The sequence below is a fragment of the Callorhinus ursinus genome, unplaced genomic scaffold, assembly GCF_003265705.2.
Source record: "Callorhinus ursinus isolate GAN/ISIS: 27379988/994484 unplaced genomic scaffold, GSC_fseal_2.0 scaffold115, whole genome shotgun sequence".
In the NCBI taxonomy this organism is placed as follows: Eukaryota; Metazoa; Chordata; class Mammalia; order Carnivora; family Otariidae; genus Callorhinus; species Callorhinus ursinus.
This window is the reverse complement of record NW_027397177.1, coordinates 922,522-945,413: the sequence shown is the minus strand read 5'-3', so window position 1 is coordinate 945,413 and position 22,892 is coordinate 922,522. Positions and strand designations below refer to the sequence as shown.

Genomic DNA, 22,892 nt, shown 5'->3' with positions numbered 1-22,892 from the left:
GACACATAGGCCCTCAGGCTGGGTGCTTCACTAGGAGTTCGGAGCACATCCAGGCCCACCTGTTTGCTTTATTTATACCCCATAGGCCCAGGTCATGGTTAGCCCTCCATGGGGCCTCACCACTGGGTCGGTGAGGCCCTTTAAGTCATAGCAAAGTGTCTTCCTAGATTAGAAGATCATTTCAGTTGAAGACTGGGGTAAAAGCAGCTAAATCATTAAAATATCACTTTTATAGTAATAATAAACTATAACAGTAAAAGAAAGAAAAGATGGAAAAATCAGAAAAGAAGAAGTAAACTGTATTTGTAGACGAGAGGATTACAGGTGAAGAAAATCCAAAAGGAATCTATAGGGAAAAAAAAAAAAATCTGCTGGGGGCACCTGGCTGGCTCAATCAGAAGAGCATGGGACTCTTGATCTCAGGGTCCTGAGTTTGAGCCTGATGTTCAATACAAAAATTACTAAAAAAAAAAAAAAAATCTACTAGAACTAACTAAATAAAGACAAGAATTAGAAAAATGAAAATTTAAAGATACCATTTACAGTAGCATAAATAAAACAAAGGAAAACCTTTAAGGAAAAATGTGTAACACCTAAAGACTGAAAACCACAGAGCAGTGCTGGGAGAAGTCAAGAATCTGTAACTAAAAGAGAGACAGAGATGCCCTGTTCCTCAACCGAAGAGTCAATACCGTTAAGACAACAGTTCTCTCCAAATGGCCACAAGAGTCAACACAATCCAAATCCAAATCCCAGGAAGCTTTTCTATTTTATAGAAATTAACAACCTGACTTTAAAATTTATATGCACACACAAAAGAGCCAGGATGGCCAAAGGAGTCCTGAAATAGAACAAAGCTGGAGGACTTAACACCACTTGATTTCAAAACTTGCTAAAAAAGGGGCGCCTGGCTGGCTCAGTCGTTAAGCGGCTGCCTTTGGCTCATGTCATGATCCCAGGGTCCTGGGATCGAGCCCCACATCAGGCTCCCTGCTCCGCGGGGAGCCTGCTTCTCCCTCTCTCACTCCCCCTGCTTGTGTTCCCTCTCTCACTGTCTCTCTCTCTCTGTCAAATAAATAAATAAAATCTTTAAAAAAAAAATTGCTAAAAAAGCTGCAGCAATCGATACAGTGTGATGTTGGCATCAAGACAGACAAACAGATCAATGGCACACAAAGGAGTCCAAAATAGATCCACACACGTGTGTTCAACTGATTTTCAACCACGTTGCCATAGGAATGCAATAGGCAAAAGAGTTATCTATTCAATAAATAAGGCTGGGAGAACTTGAGATTATGAATTTCAACCCCTACCTCACACCAAGTACAAAAATGTAAGATAAATCATAGACCTAAAAACAAAACGCCAAATCAAAAGGCTTCTAGAAGCAAAAAGAGGAAAACATCTTTATGGCTTTAGGGTAGGCAAAGACACAAACAGAATAAACTATAAAAGAGTAAACTTCACTTCACTAAAAGAAAATATTCTGCTCACCAGAAAATGTCATTAAGAAAATGAGGAGGCGGGGCGCCTGGGTGGCTCAGTCGTTAAGCGTCTGCCTTCGGCTCAGGTCATGGTCCCAGGGTCCTGGGATCGAGCCCCGCATCAGACTCCCTGCTCCGCGGGAGGCCTGCTTCTCCCTCTCCCACTCCCCCTGCTTGTGTTCCTTCTCTCACTATCTCTGTCAAATAAATAAATAAAATTTAAAAAAAAAAAGAAAAAAGAAAATGAGGAGGCAATACATTTATCCAACAAGGGACTCCGATCCAGAATGCATAAAAAACTCCTACAAATCAAGCACTGAACAGTAAACAAGAATTCCATATTTGGCCAATCACCAGGGACCAGATTTACTCTCCTACCTAAAACCACCAAAAGAAAATAACATGAAACAATGCGTTTCAAGACACTGGACATCAAAAAACAAAGGACACAGATCTCTGAGACAAGAAATAAACTAGGCGAACCCCAAGACTGGAGAGAGTCTCCAGGACACTGCATGGGGAGGAGACCCAGGCAGAGTCCACCGGACTCCCTGGCTGAGGAGAAGGGCTGGGATTTTGGGGAGACTGAGGAGACCAGAGCTCCCGGGACAGAGGACCAGAGAGGAGAGAGCCGCACAGAGCCCCAGGCAGCTGATCGGTGCGTGTGCGTGAGGAAACCACCCGAGGCCAGGAAAGAACCATCCAGGAAGATTAGAGGAGACAGTGCTCACGCAGGGCTGGGAATAGTGCCTGTTCCTAGAAGTCAGCCTGGAAAACCTCAAGATCCAAGGAGCAAAGGCAAGGGAAGACAGAAGGATCTTGCCTGAGGAGTAGGGAATCATTGGCCTTAGACTGGGCATAGCTTCAGAGCCACTTAACCAATCTTAAAAGCAAGACCTGAAAGGATCAAACTGTTTCTGAGCATCTTGACTGTGTCCCAGAACAAAGCGCAGGAATATTTATAGATATACAAAAATATTCAGTCCCCAACAAGATAAAACCCATAAATGTTTGGCATCCAATCAAAAATTACCAAGCATGCAAAGGAGCAGAAAAACATGACCCTGCTTACTAAAAGTTCAATCAATCTAGTCAAACTGAACTGGAACTGACACAGACATCAGACTTTACAGACAAGGATATTTAAACAGCTACTAAAACTATACTCTGTATGCTAAAACAGTTAAGAACATACAAAGAAGATAGAAAAATTGAATTTCTAGAGATAAAAACTACAATGTGTGAGAGAAAAAACATATACAATGGGGTTAAAAGCAGATTAGACACCACAGAAAGATTAGTGAATGTGAAGTTATGGCAATAGAAATGATCTAAAATAAAACAGAGAGAAAAGAGGGTTTTTAAAAATGAATTGAGCATTATCAGGGGTGCCTGGGTGGCTCAGTCGGTGAAGTGTCTGACTCTTGATTTTGGCTCAGGTCATGATCTCAGGGTCGTGAGACTGAGCCCCGAGTCAGGCTCTGCACTCAGCAGTGTATCTGCTTGAGATTCTCTCTCTTCCTCTGCCCCTCCCCTCATTCATGCACACCCGTGTGCACACTCTCTCTAAAAAACGGAGAAATAAAATCTTTTAATAAAATGAACCGAGCATCATCAAAGTGTGGGACAACCTCAAGAAAACTAATATATGTGTGAATAGGCAGAGAGAGGGAAAGAGACCAAGAAGAGAGAGCAGGAGACAGAAAAAATATTTTAAAAAATAATACCCGAATTTTTCCAAACTTCTAACAAGTTCCCAAGCAATGCTGATGCTACTAGCTCACAGATCGCATTTGGAGAACCACTGGCCTACAATTCTGCACACAATTTGGTATGTCAGATGGTGGGAGGATGTGGATCTTAGTGTCTTCCAGCCCTAACGGGTGCAGTGGCCACTGGGCCCACCCAGCACTGTCATGCAGCAGGGCCACCCTCCCACTAGGCAGGAGCTCCGTATCAGCATGCCAGAGACCAACTCCAAATCACTACAAAGGGTGAAGGATTCCAAGTGGCTGGAACCCCTCAGCAGGGATTGGCCCTGATTTAGGGGCAGGGTGCAGGCCTGAGTGCCTAAGCAGCATGGAGCCCAGGTGGCCAGGATGGCCAAAGGAGCCCAAACAGGCTAACCCTTCATCTGTGCCCTGTTCTACAAAAAAACTCAAGAAGTGCCATCAGGCCCTCACCCCTCACCCCACCCACCCTGACCAGTCCCCATCCCCCGACGCCACTACAGCCACCCATTCATGCCCTGCAGCAGCAACACACACAGCCTGCCCCATCCTCATGACCCCCTTCCATTCTACTCTAGCTCAGGATGGTTGGCATGGTACTGGCCAGGCCCACAGGCTCTCCTCAGCCCTCCTCACATTGCCCTGCAGGCCTGACCCTCGACCCCTGGGAGAGCCATGGCTGGCCCAGCCAAGGACCCCACATACATGGCCCCCCTGGGGTTACTGTAGTGAAGTACCTGGAGCTTACACAACAGGGGTCCCTGGCCCCCCACTTCTGTCTGCACATCTAGACATTTCCGAGGTCTCCCGTGCAGCTTCTGAGGAGGCCAAGACATAACCCAGAGACCTAGCCTCTTCTCCCTCTCGCTCTCAGTGAGAGGGGTCTCATCCCACAGGCTCACAACAGCTTTCCCCACCACCTGCCAGACCTCCTGTCCACGACACTGCCCTGCCTCAGTCTCCCCCACTCCTGTCCTCTTCCCACACGGCACCAGAACAATCCAGCCTGGGCAGTGTTTTCCTAACACCAACGCGCAACCAGTCTACACAGGAGGCCTTCTGTATAAGTTCCAGGCAAGCTTTTAGATGCTGCAGGCGAAGCAGGGCACACCTGGTGTCCCCAGAACCCTGAGGCCATTCACTCAGCCCACTGGGCACCTGAGCACCCCTGTCAGCCCTGCCAGGCTCCTTTGTGCTTCCCTGATACCTAGCTCGCAGGCAGAGGGACCTTGGCCTGGCCAACACCTATCCACGTGCCCTTCAAGTAGACCCCTGTCCACCCCATGGGCAGAAACTGCTCTCTGTCCACCGGGCTCAGGGAGGCTGCCCGCTGAGCTAGCAGGGGACACAGCTGTCACCTCCGCTTCTGTCTCCCTCTGTGGGAACTCCTCATGCAGCTCCCATCTGAATGTGCTCCAACCAAGCCTCTGCTCCCCAAATCCAGACCATCTCTGGAGCGAGGCGTGCTGGTGTGTAAAGAGAAATGTGTGTGCGCGCGCGTCTGCATGAATGCACGCACACACACGCACGCACACGCACACACACACACACACACACAAACTACGATGCTTCACAGAGTGACTGATTGTGAACCTGCACCTCATACAAACCCAACCACACGCGCACAGCGAAAAGGTGGATACAAATAAAACCAACTGATCCTTCCAGCTCCTTCTCTGGGAACCCACAACACATGAAACCACGTGGATGGTGTTGGGTAGACACTTCGGGGCTGGTCACCTCAATGCTGGCCCCAGACCCCAACCTGGGAGCCTCCCCCATGAGACCAGTCAGTGTCCACTCCTTCATTCTGCACTTACACTGAGAGGCAGTACCACTAACAGTTAAAAGCACTCTGGGGCTCCTACTTCCTGCCATGTTGTGGCTGCCCCCCCGAAGAAAGACTCACCACTGAGGACCTCATTGTTGCTCCCCCAGAAGTCAGCTAGCTTGGATGGTCTGTGGTAAAATTCATCCCTGTTGGCCGCCAGGATGAGCCTGAAAGAGAAAGCATGACTAAAGGTCTCAGGGGAAAACAGAAAAGCCAATTTTTTCTCCTGTTAACAAAGAAAATTTGCCTCCGTTAGCAACACAGGCAAGTCCTAAAGAGGACAGGAACCCTCAGGAGACAAAGGTCAGTGATGGCGCCAGACATGTGGGTTTCCTAGGGAGACTTCAGCAAAGACTGTGCCCCAGGACCTTGACCCTGACAGACAGGCGATGCTGGGCAAAGACACATATCCCATCCCACCTTGCATACCCCACTTATCCAAAAAGAGCAGCAGGACCTGCACAGGCATGTCCCAGGTGCGCCGGTGGCAGAGAAGTACCCCTTCTGCCCATCTGTCCCTTCCCCCGAGGCCATCCCCAGTGAGCCCGTGACTTCCTAGAAATGTGAGCAGGCCCACCAGAAGGGCCCTGGGGACATGTGGAGCAGCGGCAGAGCACAGGATCTCTGGAGGCTGCTGTCCTGTGTTTTGGGGTGTTTGGGGGAAGGAAGTGGGTAAGAACTTCTGTGTTTCTCTAGTTTTTTGCATTATGAATCCAACAAGTTTTTTGTTGGCAAGCAGAGAAGATGTCAACGTTTTCAAAAGAGTTCTAGTTTTAACATAAGAAAACAAAGTTTCTGGGCACCTGGGCGGCTCAGTTGGTTAAGCGACTGCCTTCGGCTCAGGTCATGATCCCGGAGTCCTGGGATCGAGTCCTGCATCAGGCCCCCGGCTCAGCAGGGATCCAGCTTCTCCTTCTGACCCTCTCCCCTCTCATGCTGTTTCTTTCTCTCTCTCTCTCTCTCTCAAATAAATAAATAAAATCTTTAAAAAAAAAGAAAACAAAGCTTCTAGTGGGCTTTGCCCTTTTAAATAAGAACACAGACTGTGACTGAGTGTGGCTGCCACGTCCATGAGACCTCTGGGTCTAAGAAGCAACAGCCAAAGGAACCTCTGAGCACCACGGGCAGGTGCGCAAAGGACACAGGGCCAGGAGCTACGGCTTGGCCGCCTGTGGTTACACTGGGTCTGAAACCAAGTCAGTCTAGTCAGTGGTCAGATCCTAAGGAGTCTTCAAAAATAATTTTTGTATTGACTCTTAGATTTTTATGAACATTTAGGGGCGCCTGGGTGGCTCAGTCAGTTAAGTGTCTGCCTTCGGCTCAGGTCATGATCCCAGGGTCCTGGGATCAAGTCCCACATCGGGCTCCCTGCTTCAGCGGAGAGTCCGCCTGTCCCTCTCCCTCCGTACCTCCACCCGGCTCGCACAAACAAAACCTTAAAAAAAAAAATAAGATTTTTATGGACATTTGCTTGTGGTAAAATGTGAGTTAACAAAGTTTATAAAACTGAAAGTGAAACTGGCACCCGCACCACTGCCCAGGCCCACAGAAGCACTTTCATCCTGTGCACACAGCGTGTGGTAGCCACCCCACCCCCAAATCTGTACCTCCCCACGCAGCCCCAGCCACAGGCACCAACATGGCCAAGGCCTGGCGGTGGCCATCAAACCCTCCAGATCTGCCCTGGGAGTCTCACCACCTTCGGGACACCTGTCCAGGCTGCGGCAGCCCTCTATCCCCCCAGACACAGCACTCCAGGCTGCTCCAGGTCTCAGGGACAGGCACTTAGGGAGGAGTCGCTGTCCCTGATACGAAACCCAGCCATTCACAGAACAATCCTCTGCAGCTCCACCTGCTGGACCCCAGCCCCGGTTTGAGGAAGACAGCCTTAGGAAGAAGCCAGCCGGGCCCTGACCTCTATCTTCTGCCACATCTGCTTTGTCCCTTCCTTCTGCGACTTAATTCTGCACCCAACCCAGCTAGCACTGCTCCCACAGGCTGCGTGTATGGGCCGGGCACCCCACCAACCCCTGTGGGTGGAGGTCATTCCACGTAGTCATAAAACAGTGTCCACCTTCTGACCCCCAGCACCACTCCTCTGCTCACTCATCCTGACACCTGTGCTGAGAGGGGTCGGGGGGGCCGGGGAGGCCGGGGAGGTGCTTCCCAAATGGAGACTGGTGCTATTGACTTCTGGTTCTGATTCTTAGGTAAGTCTCCAGAAAAGGAAAACTTAGGGAGAAAAAAAAAAAGCTGACTGAGCAGAACCTTCTGTCCTAAGATTTTCAACTCCCTACTATTTTTAAAACAAGGAGCAGTGACACGCATTTGTTAATAACTAGGAATATTAATAACTGCTCAGTTATTTCTGCCACAAGAGTCACTATTTAGCTGAATTGCTAGTGGTTTGCTGGGGATTTCATTAAATACCTAATTGGGAGACATGTGGGCATGATGAGTACCCACATCAAGGCTCCAAGTAAGAGAAAGTATTCCCTCACTCACCACTTCCGGGTACTGCAACACCAATAAAAGTCCATTTGTGCCACAGCGCCCAGGGGCAGGGGCCATGCCCACCAGTCAGGGGCTCTGAGGACAGCAAGTCAGGTTTGTTTTGTTCTAATAACTGAAACCACTAATTACTCATCGATGGGCACTCCTCACCCTGCTACTGGGGGTGAGTCTGTGCACTGTCTGGAGGTACTAGGTAGGTCTGTGTACCACCTGAGAGTGTGAATCTGCACACCATCTAGGATAGCGGAGTCTGCACACCATCTGGGGAGTGAGTGTGTACCATCTGGGATGGCTGAGTCTGCACACCATCTGGGAGGGTGCGTCTGTATACCATCTAGGCAGTGAGTCAGTGCACTATCTGGGGGAGGTAGGCGTGTGCACCATCTGGCAGGTGAGTTGTGTGTCGTCTAGAAGGTGAGTCAGGGCACCATTTCGGGGGGGTGAATCTGTGTACTATGGTGTGGGGTATCTCTGCACCATCTGAGGGGCAAGTCTGTGCACCATCTGGGGAGAGTTTAGCGCCAAATAGCAGGTGCACAGGCCCATGGCCCAGTGATGTCACCAGCAGTGATGAGTCCCGTGGAAGCCACCAGAAGGATGTGACAGCTCGCCCAGCAGGTCCTCCAGACTGGAGCCAACAAGGGGAATCAGCTCATGAGTCTACACAGACATTTTGATAAAGATGGTGGTTATATGACAGCCATGACAGTGCTACTTGATGGGAAGCATACTGGTTTTCTATGGGGCCCCACAGATTGCCACACACAAAGTGTGCGTATACAGTGGCTTAGAGCGACGCCTACTTCTCATCTCAGTCCGTGGTCAGGAGCGCAGGCTGGGATGTGCTGGGTGCTCTGCTCAGCGGCCCCTGAGGTAGCACCCGAGGTGCCGCCCAGCAGGGTGTCGGTGTCGCTGAGGTTCGTCATCTTCCTTATGTTCCTGAGGTTGCTGCAGAATTCCCATCCTAGGCCGGGGTCACTCTCAACTCCTAGAGGCCACCCCCAGTTCCTGGCCATGGGCCCCTCCAAGCACAGCAGCTTACCTCTTCAGGAAGGGGCTTGGCCCCACCTGGGGGCTCTCCTGATTACGTCAGACCCACCCAGGACTGCTCCCATTTGACTAACTCCAACTCAACCGATTAGGGACTTTTGTCACATTGGTAAAATCCCTTCACATTTAGCCCCACAGCCCCACACACAACCAGGGGAATGAATGACATTGGTGTGTATAGCGGGGGCAGGAATCTTGGGAGCCATCAGCCTACCACAGGGGTTACGGGAGCTCACATTTTACTTTGTACATCCTGTAGGGTATGACTTTTTTTCAAAGAGCATGTACCCCTTTACAATCAGGGAAATAAGTAGAATCCCAGGGAAACGCCACTGCCTCTACAGAGCAAGGTCACTAGGATTCCGGGGCAAAGCTGCAGCACGGAAAAGTTCTAAGTCAGCATCTCAGAGACTGCTAAAATAATTTCTTATCTGCTACACTCCTTGCCTCAGTGCTGCAGATATCCGTACTAAAATTTAAAACGAACAGAACCAACAGGCGCCCAGACAGTACTTACACTGGGTAATCATCACCAAAAATTGGAGGTTCCAAGTGCCAGGTAACAACAGGCATGGGAGGCAGAGGCTGGGATCACCCAGGGGAATCCCACATCTGGGCAGGGGCCATGATGCCTCATGCCACAGGCAACCCCAGGAGGAGCGACACCCAAGGAGCCCACCTTACCAGGGCCAGCTCAGCACCAAGAAGACAGATGGGGAGGCCTGAGGGCATTTGGGGAGTCATGCCAGGGCAGTGCTTGCGGGGACGCAGCAGTGGGATGTGACCTGGGGACCACTGCCACATCTGGAGGGATGGGTATCCCCAACAGCGAGGGGCAGTGGGATGGTGACATGGGGGATGGGAGGTGTAGACCATGGGATCCATGACACCAGGGCCTAGCCCAGCGTCAGGCCTGGAGATTCTCTGCAGAAATGGCCATGCTCACATTCACTCCCTGGGCAGGTGCTGAGCTGGCTCCCTCCTTGCCTGCACCCGGTGAGCGTCACTCAGCAACACACTGTGACTGCTAAATCTGGGGGGAAGAGACCACAAGATGCTGGCTCCGCAGTGGGCTATACTTTCTCTCGTGGGGAAACAGATGATACGATGCTTGAACGAGGCCCAAGAGAAGAGATGCTTCAGGAGCCGTGCCTTTCACCAGCAGGCCTGCAAAGTGGCAGGCACAGACCAAGCGCCACCATCACTGGGCCGGTCCCAGGCAGGGCATGACAGGGACAGGCTCATCTTCCAGGAACTGACTCCTGGGAGGTCAGAAAACACATTCCTGTGAGATCAGCATCTGGCAATGACAGAGCCATGGGTGACACTGCCCACAGCATCAAAGGTGAGGATGTCTCATTCTTTTCTGTAGGGCAGACAGATATTTAAATAATTTACATAGACAGCTGACCCTTAAACACAGGTGTTAAGGGCACCAACCCCCCTCCCCGCAGAGTCAAAAATCCAGGTATAACTTTTTTTTTTTTAAGATCTTATCTATTCATTTGACCGAGAGAGAGGGAGAGAGGAGGGGGGAGCACAAGCAGGGGAAGCAGCAGAGGGAGAGGGAGAATCAGGCTCCCCACTAGGCAGGGAGCCCCCTGGGATCATGACCTGAGCCAAAGGCAGATGCTTAACCGAGTGAGCTACCCAGGCTCCCCAAAAAATCCATGTATAACTTTTGACTCCACCAAAACTTAACTAGTACTGGCCTACTGTTCACCACAAACCTTACCAATAACATAAACATTTCAATTCACATGTATTTTGTATATTATGTGTATCACATACCATATTTTTTACAATAAAGTAAGCTAGAGAAAAATAAAACAGTATTAAGAAAATCATAAAGAGGAGCGCCTCGCTGGCTCATCGGTGGAACCCATGACTCTTGATCTCAGGGTTGTGAGTCCAAGCCCCACACTGGGTGTAGAGATTACTTGAAAAAAAATTAAAAATCTTAAAAAAAAATCATAAGGAAGAGAAAATACATTTATCGTACTATACTTTAAAAAATCAGCATGTCAGGGCGCCTGGGTGGCTCAGTTGTTAAGTGTCTGCCTTCGGCTTCAGGTCATGGTCCCAGGGTCCTGGGATCAAGCCCCGCATCGGGCTCCCTGCTCAGCGGGAAGCCTGCTTCTCCCTCTCCCACTCCCCCTGCTTGTGTTCCCTCTCTCGCTGTGTCTCTCTCTGTCAAATAAATAAATAAAATCTTAAAAAGAAAAATCAGCATGTAAGTGGACCTGCACAGTTCAAATCCATGTTGTTCAAAGGTCAACTTTCCATGGCAAGGATGGCCACCATTCCAGCTATAAAAGTCCCCTTCGCAACCATCTGACCCTGGAGCAGCAATGACTGCAGGGATGAACTCAACCCACAAACAAAACCAGGTGCTTCCCATTACCCCAAGTGCCAAGAGGCCACTGCACGTGTGATGATACTGAGGGTGCCTAAGAGAGCACACGGAGCACAGGGTCTTCGATGGGCCCCAGCCATGTGGACCAGCTTGGTGGGCAGCAGAGTCCAAGTGGATGGTGGCCCTGGCACCTGGCTTGTCTGGCTTGGTGGGAGAGAACTTGGTCTGGACAATGAACAATGATGACACACCGTGAAGACATACTCCGCCACCAAACGGATACATGGGCTGGCATGGCTCGAGAAGCCTATGGCACGACCATCGAAAGACACTCGCGGGAAACAATGTGGCAGTTCCTCAGAAAGTCGAAAACAGAACTGCCATATGATCCAGCAATTCTGCCTCAGGGTATACCCCCAAGAGAATGGAAAGCAGGACTCAAACAGACACTTGTATGCTAATCTCCACGGCAGTAGGACTCACAATAGACAAGAAGTGGAAATAGTCCAAGTGTCCATCAAGAGATGAATGGATACAAATGTGGTCCTGCATACAGTGGGATGTTACTGAGCCTTAAGAAGGAAGGAGATTCTGACACATGCTACACCATGATCTTGAGGACACTATGCTCAATAAAATAAGCCAGTCACACAAAAATACTACGATTCACCAGAGTAGTCAAGGTCATTGAAACCAAGTAGACTGGTGGTTGCCAGGGGCTGGGGGGAGGGAAACCGGAAGTCAGTGTTTGGTGGAGACAGAGATTCAGCTGGGGACAATGAAGAGTTCTGGAGATGGATGGTGGGGATGGTTGCACAACGACGTGAATGTACTTAATGCCACTGAACTGGACACTTGTCAATGGTTACAATGGCACACACTCCTATTCCTGCCATTTATTAGGTTGGGGGTGGGAGATGAAGACACAGCAGTGCATGCCAACGCAGGCAGGCAGAGGCTGGTGCATCCCAGGCCAGGACAGGGATGGCTAAAGCAGGAGGGAGCCCAAGTGAGGGACGCTGGGGCAGGTCCTGCTGGCCCCATTGGCTCCTGGCAGCACTGCCTAGCCAGGGCCTCCTCCCCACCACACTGATGGCCCTGGAGCCTGGCCTGCTCCCCATTCCACTCTAGGTACTGGGAACCCCTCTCCAATCTCTGACAGGCCCAGGCTTGGCCTCTCCTCACTGGCCCTGCTGCAGTGTCCCTCCCATGTGGCCCCCTCCTTGCTCCTCCCGTCCTTTTCTCCACCACACACGTACGGAAGCATGAATACCAAGGGCCCACAGCCCACCCATTCTCAAGGGCCAGACAACCCCACAGCTAGAGTAGGAGCAGCTACCGGAAGTCCCTCTTGCCCCCCCCCCACGCAATAGGGTAAACAACAAGTGTATTCAGTCAGTCACCAGCAGTGGTATGTTTAGTTTTTGGCTTAGGGCTTTGGAATACACTGGAGAGAAACACTAAGGTTGTCTCAAATCACAATCCACTGGGAGTCATTATGAGGAGAGGTCTTGGCAGTGACGCACAGGTCCCGAGCGAAAGCAAGACAGCTCCTTCCTCCTTCTTCCCATGTTTATTTTACTGGCAGAAGACTGGAGGTAACCTCGAGAAACAACATTTCCAGGGAGGCTGCGGCTGAATCTGGTAGTAAATATAGCCAGCAACAGACTCAGGAATTGTGAGGCTGCGTGTCCCCGTGTGAGAAATCCTTCACTCCAGGTCAAAACAGAGTCATTTTGTTGGTGCGTGAGAGTTCATGTGAGCATAGAAGGGTGCACATGAAACCTCAGTAGCCAAAGGGGTAGACCGTGTCAGTAATCCAGCTATTAGGTCTCAGCCCCAAATTTGCCCTTCACTGCCTCCTCATGATAAAGCAGCTGAACTTTGGGGCTAGTACCATATTAAGTTTCGTCAGTAGAGGGCGCCGGAGAGACACCGCAGGACACACCTGGCAATGTGCCCGGCTCCCCCAGGATGAGTCCGGTTACACATGCGGCTTCCCCCACGCACCCAGTGGCCAGCACCTCCCCCCAATATCCTCCCGCGACAGTTGCCAGCACACGGGAGGGCAGACTCCTAGCAAGTTCTGCTGCCGTGGCACCCCAGCGATTTCTTTGCTATCCGGTGTGCCGCGGCTGAACCTCTCCGGCAAGGTCTGGCTCTCAGCCTGAGGGTGGAAGACGGGGTTCCACCCAGGCCATTCCAATCCTGTTAACAGTTAATAATTCCGGATGTTACACTTCCCCTGCTCAAATCACTGCCCCTGGATTCTGCCCACTGGCTGCACCCCAGCTCATTCTGCTGGGGGTCGTGCGGGGTCAGCTCCAGGACCCTGGCCTGGCCCTGCTGTCCATTCCTCTGCATGATGGGAACACTGGGGACTCTTCAGTCCCCAACCCCTGGCCTGGAATGAGTTTCATTCTGCACGAAATTAGGCATCATGGTGTCTGTGCAATTTTGCACGGTGACTCAAGTCTAAGAAGCTAATCAAAATGGCTCATATCATTTCTGGTATAGATTTCAAAATGATGAAAACTTTCCAAGCAATCGTACTAGTGATCAGTTTAAAATGTCATTTTGGTTGTGGGTTACCTCTCAGCCTCATACTTGGAAAAACACGGAAAAATTCCCAGTGGGTGCCCCAGGGAACAGAGGGGCACATCCAGAGCCCAAGGTCGTGGGGAGGAGGGGGGTGCACTGGATCATGTCTCATCCCTCTCTGGCCTGTTTCCCACCTCTGCTGGTCTCCCAGCTTCCCCACCCCCACCCCCATTCCCCCGCTCAGGACCTACAGACCCTGTGTTGCCACCACCACCCAGACTTACCACTGGCAACACAGAGGAGCCCAGTCTAAATGGGGCTCTTGCTCATCAAGCCAGTTCTGCTGCCCCTGGCACCCCTGCAGAAACCACAGGGCTGCACCCCTACCTGGCCCAACATGGCTCCTCTGTCCTGCCCCTCCAGCGACCTTAAGCAGCTAAGCCTCTGCACCTTCGTATGTCAGTTCAGCGTTCCTGCCACAGGGCGGTACCCACTGCTGCACCCCACACTGAATAACTGCTGTTGGACAGGGCAGGCCCAGCCTGTACAGCTTGTAGGGTATTATGAGGACTGTGGGGCACCCGAGGCCAAGCGGAGGACAACAGACACAGAGCAAGGGGGTTACCTGTATGCATTTTTAGAAACAGGGCGAGGATCGAACTTAAAGAAGATGATGCACATGGGTCCCTGAGAGCAGCTTTGTTCACACAGGGTCACCAGTCTGCGGGAAAAGGAAAAAAAAATGTGTTGAATAAACAGCAGACAACACACCACTGCCTCCCCGAACCTGCAATGCTCCCTGGCCCAGAAGAGAACTGCCTCTGGGATGCCCCTGACCCTTGCGGACATGGCAGAACCATACACCAGACACCGTGACGCTCACCAGCACCACCCAACCATCTCCCTAAGTGCTCACACACATCAGCACGGGCCAGACTGTCCCCCGCTGCCTGCAATGCTCACTGGCCCTGGACACACCACATGGAGGGTGGCCACAGGAGCAAGAACGAGAACCTGGCGGCCTCTATAGGGCCAGCAGATCTTTTCCCCTAACTGAGCTGAGAATAGAGATGAAATCCTGAGGCCACTGACCCTGGACAAGGTGACTGAGGGTCTCTAGCCCTGCATGTGTGCCTGAGCCAGGGCACGGCTGCAGGGCAGAGCCAGCAGCCACAGCCAGGGAATGGACAACACAGAGGCTGTGGAGGTACTGAAGGAAGCCAAAAAGATGCCCCCAGAAGAGCCTCAGAAGCAAGGGGGGTGAGGGAGTGTTCGGCGTATGTGCATGTACCTTGAGGTCTGCATGCATGTGTGAGTGTATAGTCAGGTGTGGGTGTTTGTGTGTGTGTGCTTCCGCAGATGTCTGCATGCATGTGTGTGACTCTGTGTCCACTGAGCTCCAAGTGCACTAGCCTGGGGAGCCCTGAGACTGGGGAGGGTCCGTGCAGTACCCTCCCAGAACACAGCACCTACTAGAGCAAGGTTTGGGACCTGCATCTGTAAAGAGGGTCTGTGAACTGGGCCCCAGCTGGGAGAAGGTGGGATGAGATGCCCAGACCCTGCCCATCTTTGCTCCAGGTTTCAACATAAACCACGAACACCATGCCACTCCAAACCCTCTGCCCCCAAGCCTTGGAGAAGCCACACGGAGGTGGGGGGGAGGGTACTTCAGGCGTGGGAGGAGCAGGAGTGGGCCGAGAGGGGCCCCACCCGCCAGGTGCAGGGGATGGGAACCTGCCACAGGGCCATGGTCCAGCACAGAAGACATAGGCCTCTCACTCCCAGGGAGCTAGTCTCTCCCACAAATGAGAATACTGCAGGAGAGGCCAACCGGCACTGCCTGTGGCAACCAGGCCAAACATGGTCAATGGGAGAAGCCCTGCCAACCCATCACTTCTGAAATCCCACCCACCCAGAGCCCTACCAGGACAGAGGATTGTTGTGAGGATTGCTCCACCAGGGACATGCTGCCCCACCAAGGACATGCAGCTCTGGGTTGTCAGAAGAGGCCATCATGTAGGCCTTGGCCTGCTGTGCACCTCTCCGGGCTGCGTGCCCAGCTGCTGGGCAAGGCCATCCACTGGGGGCAGCTCTGGCGACTGATGCTCACAAGCCAGAAGCAGAGCCCTCCAACTTGGCTGCAGGACCTCGCCATCCTAGCCAGCCTGTGTGGGTGGCAGACCTGCCCTCCAGACAGGGGTAGCAGAGAGGGCTCTGTGGTTGGGAGGAAAGGCCACTGATGGGTCTCCAGGCAGCCTGGCGCCAGAGGTGTGGGCACAAAGCCCAGGGCTGCGGTCTCGATGAAGACGTGGTCATTGGGAGGGAAGGACCAGAGGAAAGCCAGCCCCTGGGGAGGGGACCATCAGGAACTGCCTTTCTCTCCAATCCCTCGCCCCCCACTCAAGCCAGGCCCGCTGCCCACTGCCCCACCCCTTCTCAGCTCCACGTCCCACCACCCCCGCAATCTCATTCACCTAGGCAGGTCCCATGGGTGCAGGGCCCTTCTCCCAGCATTCCCCCACCCAGGCCCTAGTGAAATCCTCCCTGACACCCTACTTGTTGGGCCACCTTCTCACTCCTGCTGACTTTCAGGGCTCCCCAAGCGAGCTCCAGATACAGCCACTGTGCTCCCAGTCACTGTCCCGCAGGCTGGACACAGGGCGGGCAGGAGGCTGGAACTGCTAACAGGGGCAAACTGAGTCCTGCTCGGGCCATTGCACACCTGCCTGCCTGGCCACTTGGGGCACTAAGAAAACACTGCTCTCCACTTCCCAGGGTTCCGAGGCTGGCACAGTGGGAAAGAGATGGGGAAGGGCTTCTATAGGCCCCCACTTCCATGCTTGGTGGCTTCTCTGCTTGTCATGGGGAGCTCACCCTTGAAGGACACCCGGGGTGATAAAGTCCGTAAGGGAGGATCGCGTCCCGGGCAAAAGCGTGCCTGGCTTCCTCAGTGACATCCCCGGCCCCTGTCCCCACCTCCACCAGGAATGCAAGCCCAGGCCCTCCGTGGAGTGTCTGCATGCCCATGGCAGCCCCCAAGCCAGAGCCAGCCCACAGCTAGAGGAAGAGACAGGCAGGAAGGTCCTGGGGAGGTCTGATCAGGAACCTCACCCATGGACCTTGGCAACCTCGGCGGGGACACCTTAAGGTAGTGAAGCATCCAAGCATTGAAGGAAGTCGCACCCCACCTCTGCCTGTTGCTCCCAGGATGCTGTGGGCCCCAGCAGGCGAAGGAGGCTACAATGGTGATGTGCACACCCACCCCCAGGCTTGCGGATGGCACTTAAATGTCACAGACCCATCCTTTTCACTTGGCAAGGGCTCACTTTCCCTCCTTTTCCTTCATTTGGCCTCACAGCAACCAGGAGGGCAGCCGGGTAACCCAGCACATGGAAAAGAGTACCCCCGCCAAAAAGGGGCAGGTGCCACAGAATCTGGCTCTCTGGGAGGGTGACACACAGACCCAGAGAAGGCCGGGCCCCCGCTGCCATAGAGCAGAGGACAGGCCAGCTGGGGAAAACTTTCCCAAGCCAGGAGCTTCACAGGGGTGATTCCCCTCTCCCCGGGAGCTTCAGCAGTGCGCTTGTGGGGGGTGCCTGCTGGCTGCACTCAGAGAGGAGCAGGCACATGCAGGCTGCTAGAACCAAGTGAGCCTCCCGACCCTGCATCTGCTCCCAGAACCCCCCCCCCAGAAGGCCAGGATAACCCCAGCACTGCACCCCGACACCACCCTGGCACATCCACAAACCACTGCCCCCGGCGCCATCATGGAAACGCTAAGAAGCCAACATGCCCACTGCAGTAGCCCTGGTGGCCTCACTGTTCTCTCAGCGCTCAACCCTGGGAAAGCCTGACGAAACGTCACCATGTCCACACGTGGGCCCGCCAGGGGTGCTGTCTCACAAATGCCACAACCTTAAGGGTGCAGCCGGGCCTCGGAGCTGCCCACAGGGATGGAAGACCCCGGACAGTGGCCCAGACCAAGGAGGGGAAGCCATGCGAGCAGTGGGGCTGGAAAATGGAGCCTATGAGGTGCCGACCATCCTGACAAGTGCCCAAAACACCTGCATGGCACAGTGGCTGAGGGCGGGGGGGCGCATATCATTTCACGCTGTGTGTACCCGAAGAGGCGCTTACCATGGCCTGGACTATTCCATAAAGAAAACCAGGGGGCTGGGCCCCACTGGTGAGGAGGCGACGTCAGCAGTCAGTCACTCAAGCTCCCAGCCTCTGGAGCATCCCCACCATGGCTTCCTAGCGACGCCACATTCCAGAACTCACACGGTCTCTCGTAGCTGCACACGGCAACCAGGCAATCTTTGTCACAACCAAGATTTCACATAAAAAGCTGACCTCCGTGACCCAGTGACGACTCTGTTGTAAAAAAAAAAAACTACCCAGGACGTTTCTGCAATTGAACAGGGCCCGCATGAAGTCCTGTGGGAAACAGAAAGGCTGCAGCTCTGAAGTACGTTCTCTCTGATGGCATCTAACAAAGGCCCCCAACCCAGGGACTGTGACTGAGGCCAAGCAGGTGCATGAGGCTGTACGTGCACGGATGAAGACAGCACACCCACACCACACCTCACACCTGCTCACTCAGGCTGGGACGCCCGCTGTGTCCTTGGCCCGCCCAGGACACACTGTGGAAGGAAGCACTGCGTCCCCTGGGGTGGCCTCCCCGAGCCTGAGCATGCACCTCTGCCAGGTCCTTGCACCGGGAGCCCGGGCAGATCCAGGGTAACCACCTGTGTAGCCCAGGGCCTGCACTCCCTGCACACACCTACAGTCCCTGGGCACACCTGAGCCCCAGCTGGAAGGACCTACGAGGTGTGAGGCAAAAGCAAAAAGTTCCCTTCAAACCAAAGCCACGGGCCTCTTTCTTCTCTTCCTCTCTTTCTTCTCTCTGAGAAAGCCAGAGGAAGTCTTCCTGGATCCCAACTTCTGCCTTGCCCTGCTCTAACCAGTGGTAATGCAAAACTGGAAGAATGGGTCATGAGTCCAGCTGTCAGTCTCAGCACGGGCACGGAAGCTTTAAGGCTTTCGAGCATTCTCTGCACGCTCCATCCTGCCTGCTCACCCCACTGCCTCTGAAATCTGCCCCCTCCAGCCGGGGCCTCCTTCTTCCTCGCCTGTCTTCCAGAGGAGCCAACAGGGCTGTCCTAACAGCCAAGTGCAGCCAGGTACACTCCCTCTTTCAGAATAGCCAGGCTCTTCAGTTGAGTCAAGCCTCAAACCTCAGTCCACACGGCGTCTAACAAGAGCATGACGAGGAAATGACTCAAGCAGGCAGGCAGACCAGCCCGTGGTCAGAGCCACGTGCCAAGAGATGCGGTGAAGGCTGCCGTGGCTCAGGTGAGAGCCATGTGGGGACAAGGCCTGGCACCTGGATGGACCAAAGGTGAGGATCTGCTTCTGCTGCAGGGAGGGCAGGTCTGCAACTTCACAGAGGCTCACTGGTAGAGTAGGCAAGTGGGGCCCAAGGGCCATGCTGACCGGACCTCACTGTCACCGCTAGCCCAGACGGGGAAGGACCTGGTCAGGGGATGGGGAGACCTCAGCAGTGCTGGGGGTGGTCACCAACCCCCATCTCCCTCTTGTGCACTCCAGATGCCACCCAGCTGCTGGCCCACCCTGCCTGGGGGCTAATGGGCATCGCACACCAACTGTGCCGGCCACCCACCCCACACCAACAAGCACCATCTCCTCCAGCGTTTGCACCAAGGCCTGTCCACTTCCCTTCCTCCCAGCCCACCCGTCCTCCCACACCTGGTGCCCACTCGTCCATCCCCAGCCCAAGGCTCCACACGCCTCCTGTGACCACAACCAGCAGCTCCTGTGGGAGCACATGCTCTGAAATGGGCTGAGGATCTTCCTAGGACAGAGACGGAGGGGGCAGAATGGCTGCTCAGAGCACGATGCTCTTAGGTGAGCAGACCTGGCCCAACTCCCTCCAAACATCCAGTACAGGTACCAGTGGCTGGGCAAGGGGGCGTTCCGCCAGCACCACAACCTGCCGCTGCTGCCCTCCTCAGGGTGGCAGGAAACACTCTCACCATGGTTACAGTGGCAACCCCCAGGGGCTGCGCATCTTACAGACACCTGCCTGCCTGTATCCACGAATCACCGATTTGGGTATTGAATCCTGGGCTTTTGCTGCACTGATCTGTAGTGTGGTGCACGTGGTGTGGGCAGGCTCACGGGCTGTCTGATCCACAGCTGCCGATATTTCCTCCCATGCCTGCCCTGTCTTGCAGCCTTGCCTGTGGCACTGTCTATCGGAAACAGTCTGTTACTTTACCGCAAGTTTTCCCATTGCTACCGCATAGTGGCCACCCTCTGTGCCCCAGAGTGAAAGCCCCTTTCCCTTGCCTTCTTTGCATGGTTGTATTTTGGCTTAGTTCTCAGGTCAGCCCATGCCCTGCTCCGTTGGGTGGTGTGAGGTACCCCTTGCTTCCCAGGTGCCAGGCGTCAGTCAGGTCTGTCCCACCTCAGCCATACCCTGGACACCCAGTCACCAGGCTCCATGGCGGTCCGGCATGCTCGGCAGGCCTCTCAGCTTCAGCACATGCTCTGGGATCTGAAGGACAAGTCTCCCTCTTGGCTATTCATAGAATCTTCTTTAAAAGTCTAATGAATTGTGCTGGGCCACCACCACCAGTCACACCCAGCACTGAGCATGAAGCGCCGCAAGCAGGTGAGTCTTGAGTGAGCCCCGGCTCCCCAGCAACCCCACGGCAGAGACGGCACACCACCTCAGCATTTGTATCCAAGCCAGAAATAAGCAAAACTCATCCCTGAGGGCAGAATTCAGGGCAGGGCCACCTGGTCTGGAGAACAGGGGACATCCGGGTGCTAGCACACCTTCTTGATATGGACGCTAGTGGTGTGGCTGGGCTCCCTGTACAACGCATGGAGCTGGATATTTAAAACACATGCACACTAACAGCAGGCATGCTTTATGTGCACTCTTATGGGCAGGCTGGTGTAGGGAGAAAAGAAAGGCCGAAAAAGATGTTATCCATGCAAGACCGGGCAAGAGTGCACTCAGCCCTGGTACAAACCCTTCAAAGCAGAGCCAGGCCTCTTGAAGAGTTCTGCATAATGACACCAGCACCTGAGCAGAGAGCAAAACCACACCTGAGAACTGGGGTGCCAGGGGCAGGGGGCCTGCACCCTCGGTGGGAGCACTTTACTTTGTCAATTGAAAAGGCAAACAGGCCTCTCAGTGGAGGAGAGACATGCCAGGTCAGAATGCAGCAAAGAATGACAGGGATGCACACGATGAATGGGGAGCTACTGTGGCCTCCACACAGGGCCAAGAGGGCCTAGACACCCGGAAAGTGAGGCTCCCAGTTCACATCACACCCATCTCCCACCGGCTGGCTGTGCACGTGAAGGCTCTGAACAGAGGTTACCTGGACCAGAGAATCTTCAGCTCCAAGCACTTTACACATTTCGGAATATATTTTCAAGGCTTGCCAGCCTGTCTATCTGGTCTTGAGGAGCCATGCAGAGGACAGGGGCCCTCGGGCTTCACATGACAGGGCTGAGGAGCCAGACACCTCAGCCTCACCCAGTGCAGCCTGTGCGATCACTGTGGCAGCCCCCAGGGGCGGAGCTGGAAAGCATGCGCTGCTCTTTTCGCCTGACGCGGAATGTCCTCCCAGCAGCTGCCAGCAAAGGAGGTAAACACACATGGGAACACAGTGTCGCTGTGCTGTTCAGGGGCCTTGGCTGAGAAAGCCCTGACGTCTGTAAATATTCTGAGCAGCCAGCCCACTGCAACACCCCACCCTCCTCCCAGCTCAGCAACTGAGGATTCTACAATCTGTGTTTCGTCATTTTGACCAAGTGGCATTTCACCTTGACAAATTTTCTACAGGGATACTCTTCTGAGATCTCCACGATGTTTGGGGAGCCCTAATTCAACTCCACACCAAGTGTCACTGTCTCTGCAGTTCAAAGGAGCAACACAAATGAGGGGAAGAATGAGCATTTCAGAAAGCCCTGGACATAGGGCAGCCCCTCTACCTTAGCCCCTCCTGGCTTCCCCACAAGCCAGGGGCCAGCCCGGCCTCACAGTGACCACTGCGGCCCCCATGCTTAATAAAGGACAACGGAGTATTTCAACCAAGATGTACCCGGAGTGTCGGGAGCCGCCAAGAGATGGTGGACGGCCTTTTTTAAGTGCACATATATCATTTTTGCAAATCTAAAAAGGAAAGTTAAGAAAGAAAAAAAAGGGGGGGGGCGCCTGGGTGACTCAGTCGTCAAAGTGTCTGCCTTCAGCTCAGGTCATGATCTCAGGGTCCTGGGATCGAGCCCCGCATCAGGCTCCCTGCTCCGCGGGAAGCCTGCTTCTCCCTCTCCTGTTCCCCCTGCTTGTGTTCCTTCTCTCCCTGTGTCTCTGTCAAATAAATAAATTAAATCTTAAAAAAAAAAAAAAACTGCGATGATAACCTGGAAAGACAGCTTGGTGACCTGGAGCGACCTCGTTTTCATGGAGCCCATCACCCAACCCCATGGTCTGGACCAACAAATGCCAGATTCAACGGTGATGCCCTCACACACATGCCATGTCGGCCAAAGGATGGACCCAGTTCCTGCACATCTGGAGCATCAATGACAAGTGTGGCACCACTTCTAAAAGTCCTCCCAGCCTCCCTGCCACGAGCTGTTTATCTCCAGGCATGCTCTGGAGGCCCCTCATTTCTCCACGGAAGTCCTCAGGAGTAACAGGCCCACTTCCTCTGCAGGCAGGCACCAGGGCTGCCTACAGAGAGCTTCACCCTCTGATACAGAAGCCAGGCACAGGAGCGAGGCCCCGAGACACCACACACAGTTACATCCATGGTGAAACACGATCAAAAAGCCCACAGAACGAGGTCACAAAAGAATCATGAGGCAAGCACAACGGTGCAGGGGCTGGGCAGCTGGGGCAGAACTGACAGCCTGTTTCCTTCATTCAGGGACGGCTGTTGTCACCACACATCAGAGCAAACATTGGCAGCAGCCCAGTCTGAGTGGCCTGCAGTCTGTGGACATGCCAGGAACATGAAGGCACAGGACTGGGGCTAATGGTCAAAGGCCAGATAAGGTGGGGGCACCAGGGCAGCCCACCCACCAGACGGGAGCTCTAGGATCCTGAAGAAGAGGGAACAGCTCTGTTGTGTCCTCCTGCCTCCACCTCACCAGCCAGCTCACCCAAAGCCGGCAAGATCCTGAGACAGTAGCCAAGGTGGAGCGGAGGCACTGGGACCTGGCCCTGGCTCTGAGTGACCTTGGAAACACCACTTGCCCCTCAGCCTGAGTTTTCTTCACCGTGGACAGCAGCCAACCAATGAACATCTGCCCAAAAAGGTTGCCCAGAGGATTAACAAGCA

At 53.6% G+C, this 22,892-nt stretch overlaps 1 protein-coding gene across 6 annotated transcripts in view; it reads right to left on the bottom strand.

Moving 5' to 3' along the window:
• The window catches only part of TANGO2 (transport and golgi organization 2 homolog), a 36,268-nt gene that overhangs the window by 12,456 nt on the left and 920 nt on the right, over nucleotides 1–22,892 (bottom strand). For 2 of the 6 annotated variants that reach the window (XM_025858030.2, XM_025858029.2), the window contains exons 2-3: nucleotides 14,132–14,227; nucleotides 5,124–5,212 (exon numbers count right to left, since the gene is read on the bottom strand). In XM_025858030.2, coding sequence (XP_025713815.1) covers nucleotides 5,124–5,212; nucleotides 14,132–14,187 — 145 coding nt within the window. In that variant the 5' untranslated portion in view covers nucleotides 14,188–14,227. Of the gene's footprint in view, nucleotides 1–5,123; nucleotides 5,213–14,131; nucleotides 14,228–17,643; nucleotides 17,840–20,570; nucleotides 21,287–22,892 lie in introns of those variants that run through there. The other 4 variants (XM_073889714.1, XM_073889713.1, XM_073889715.1 and 1 more) reach the window with 4 other exon arrangements.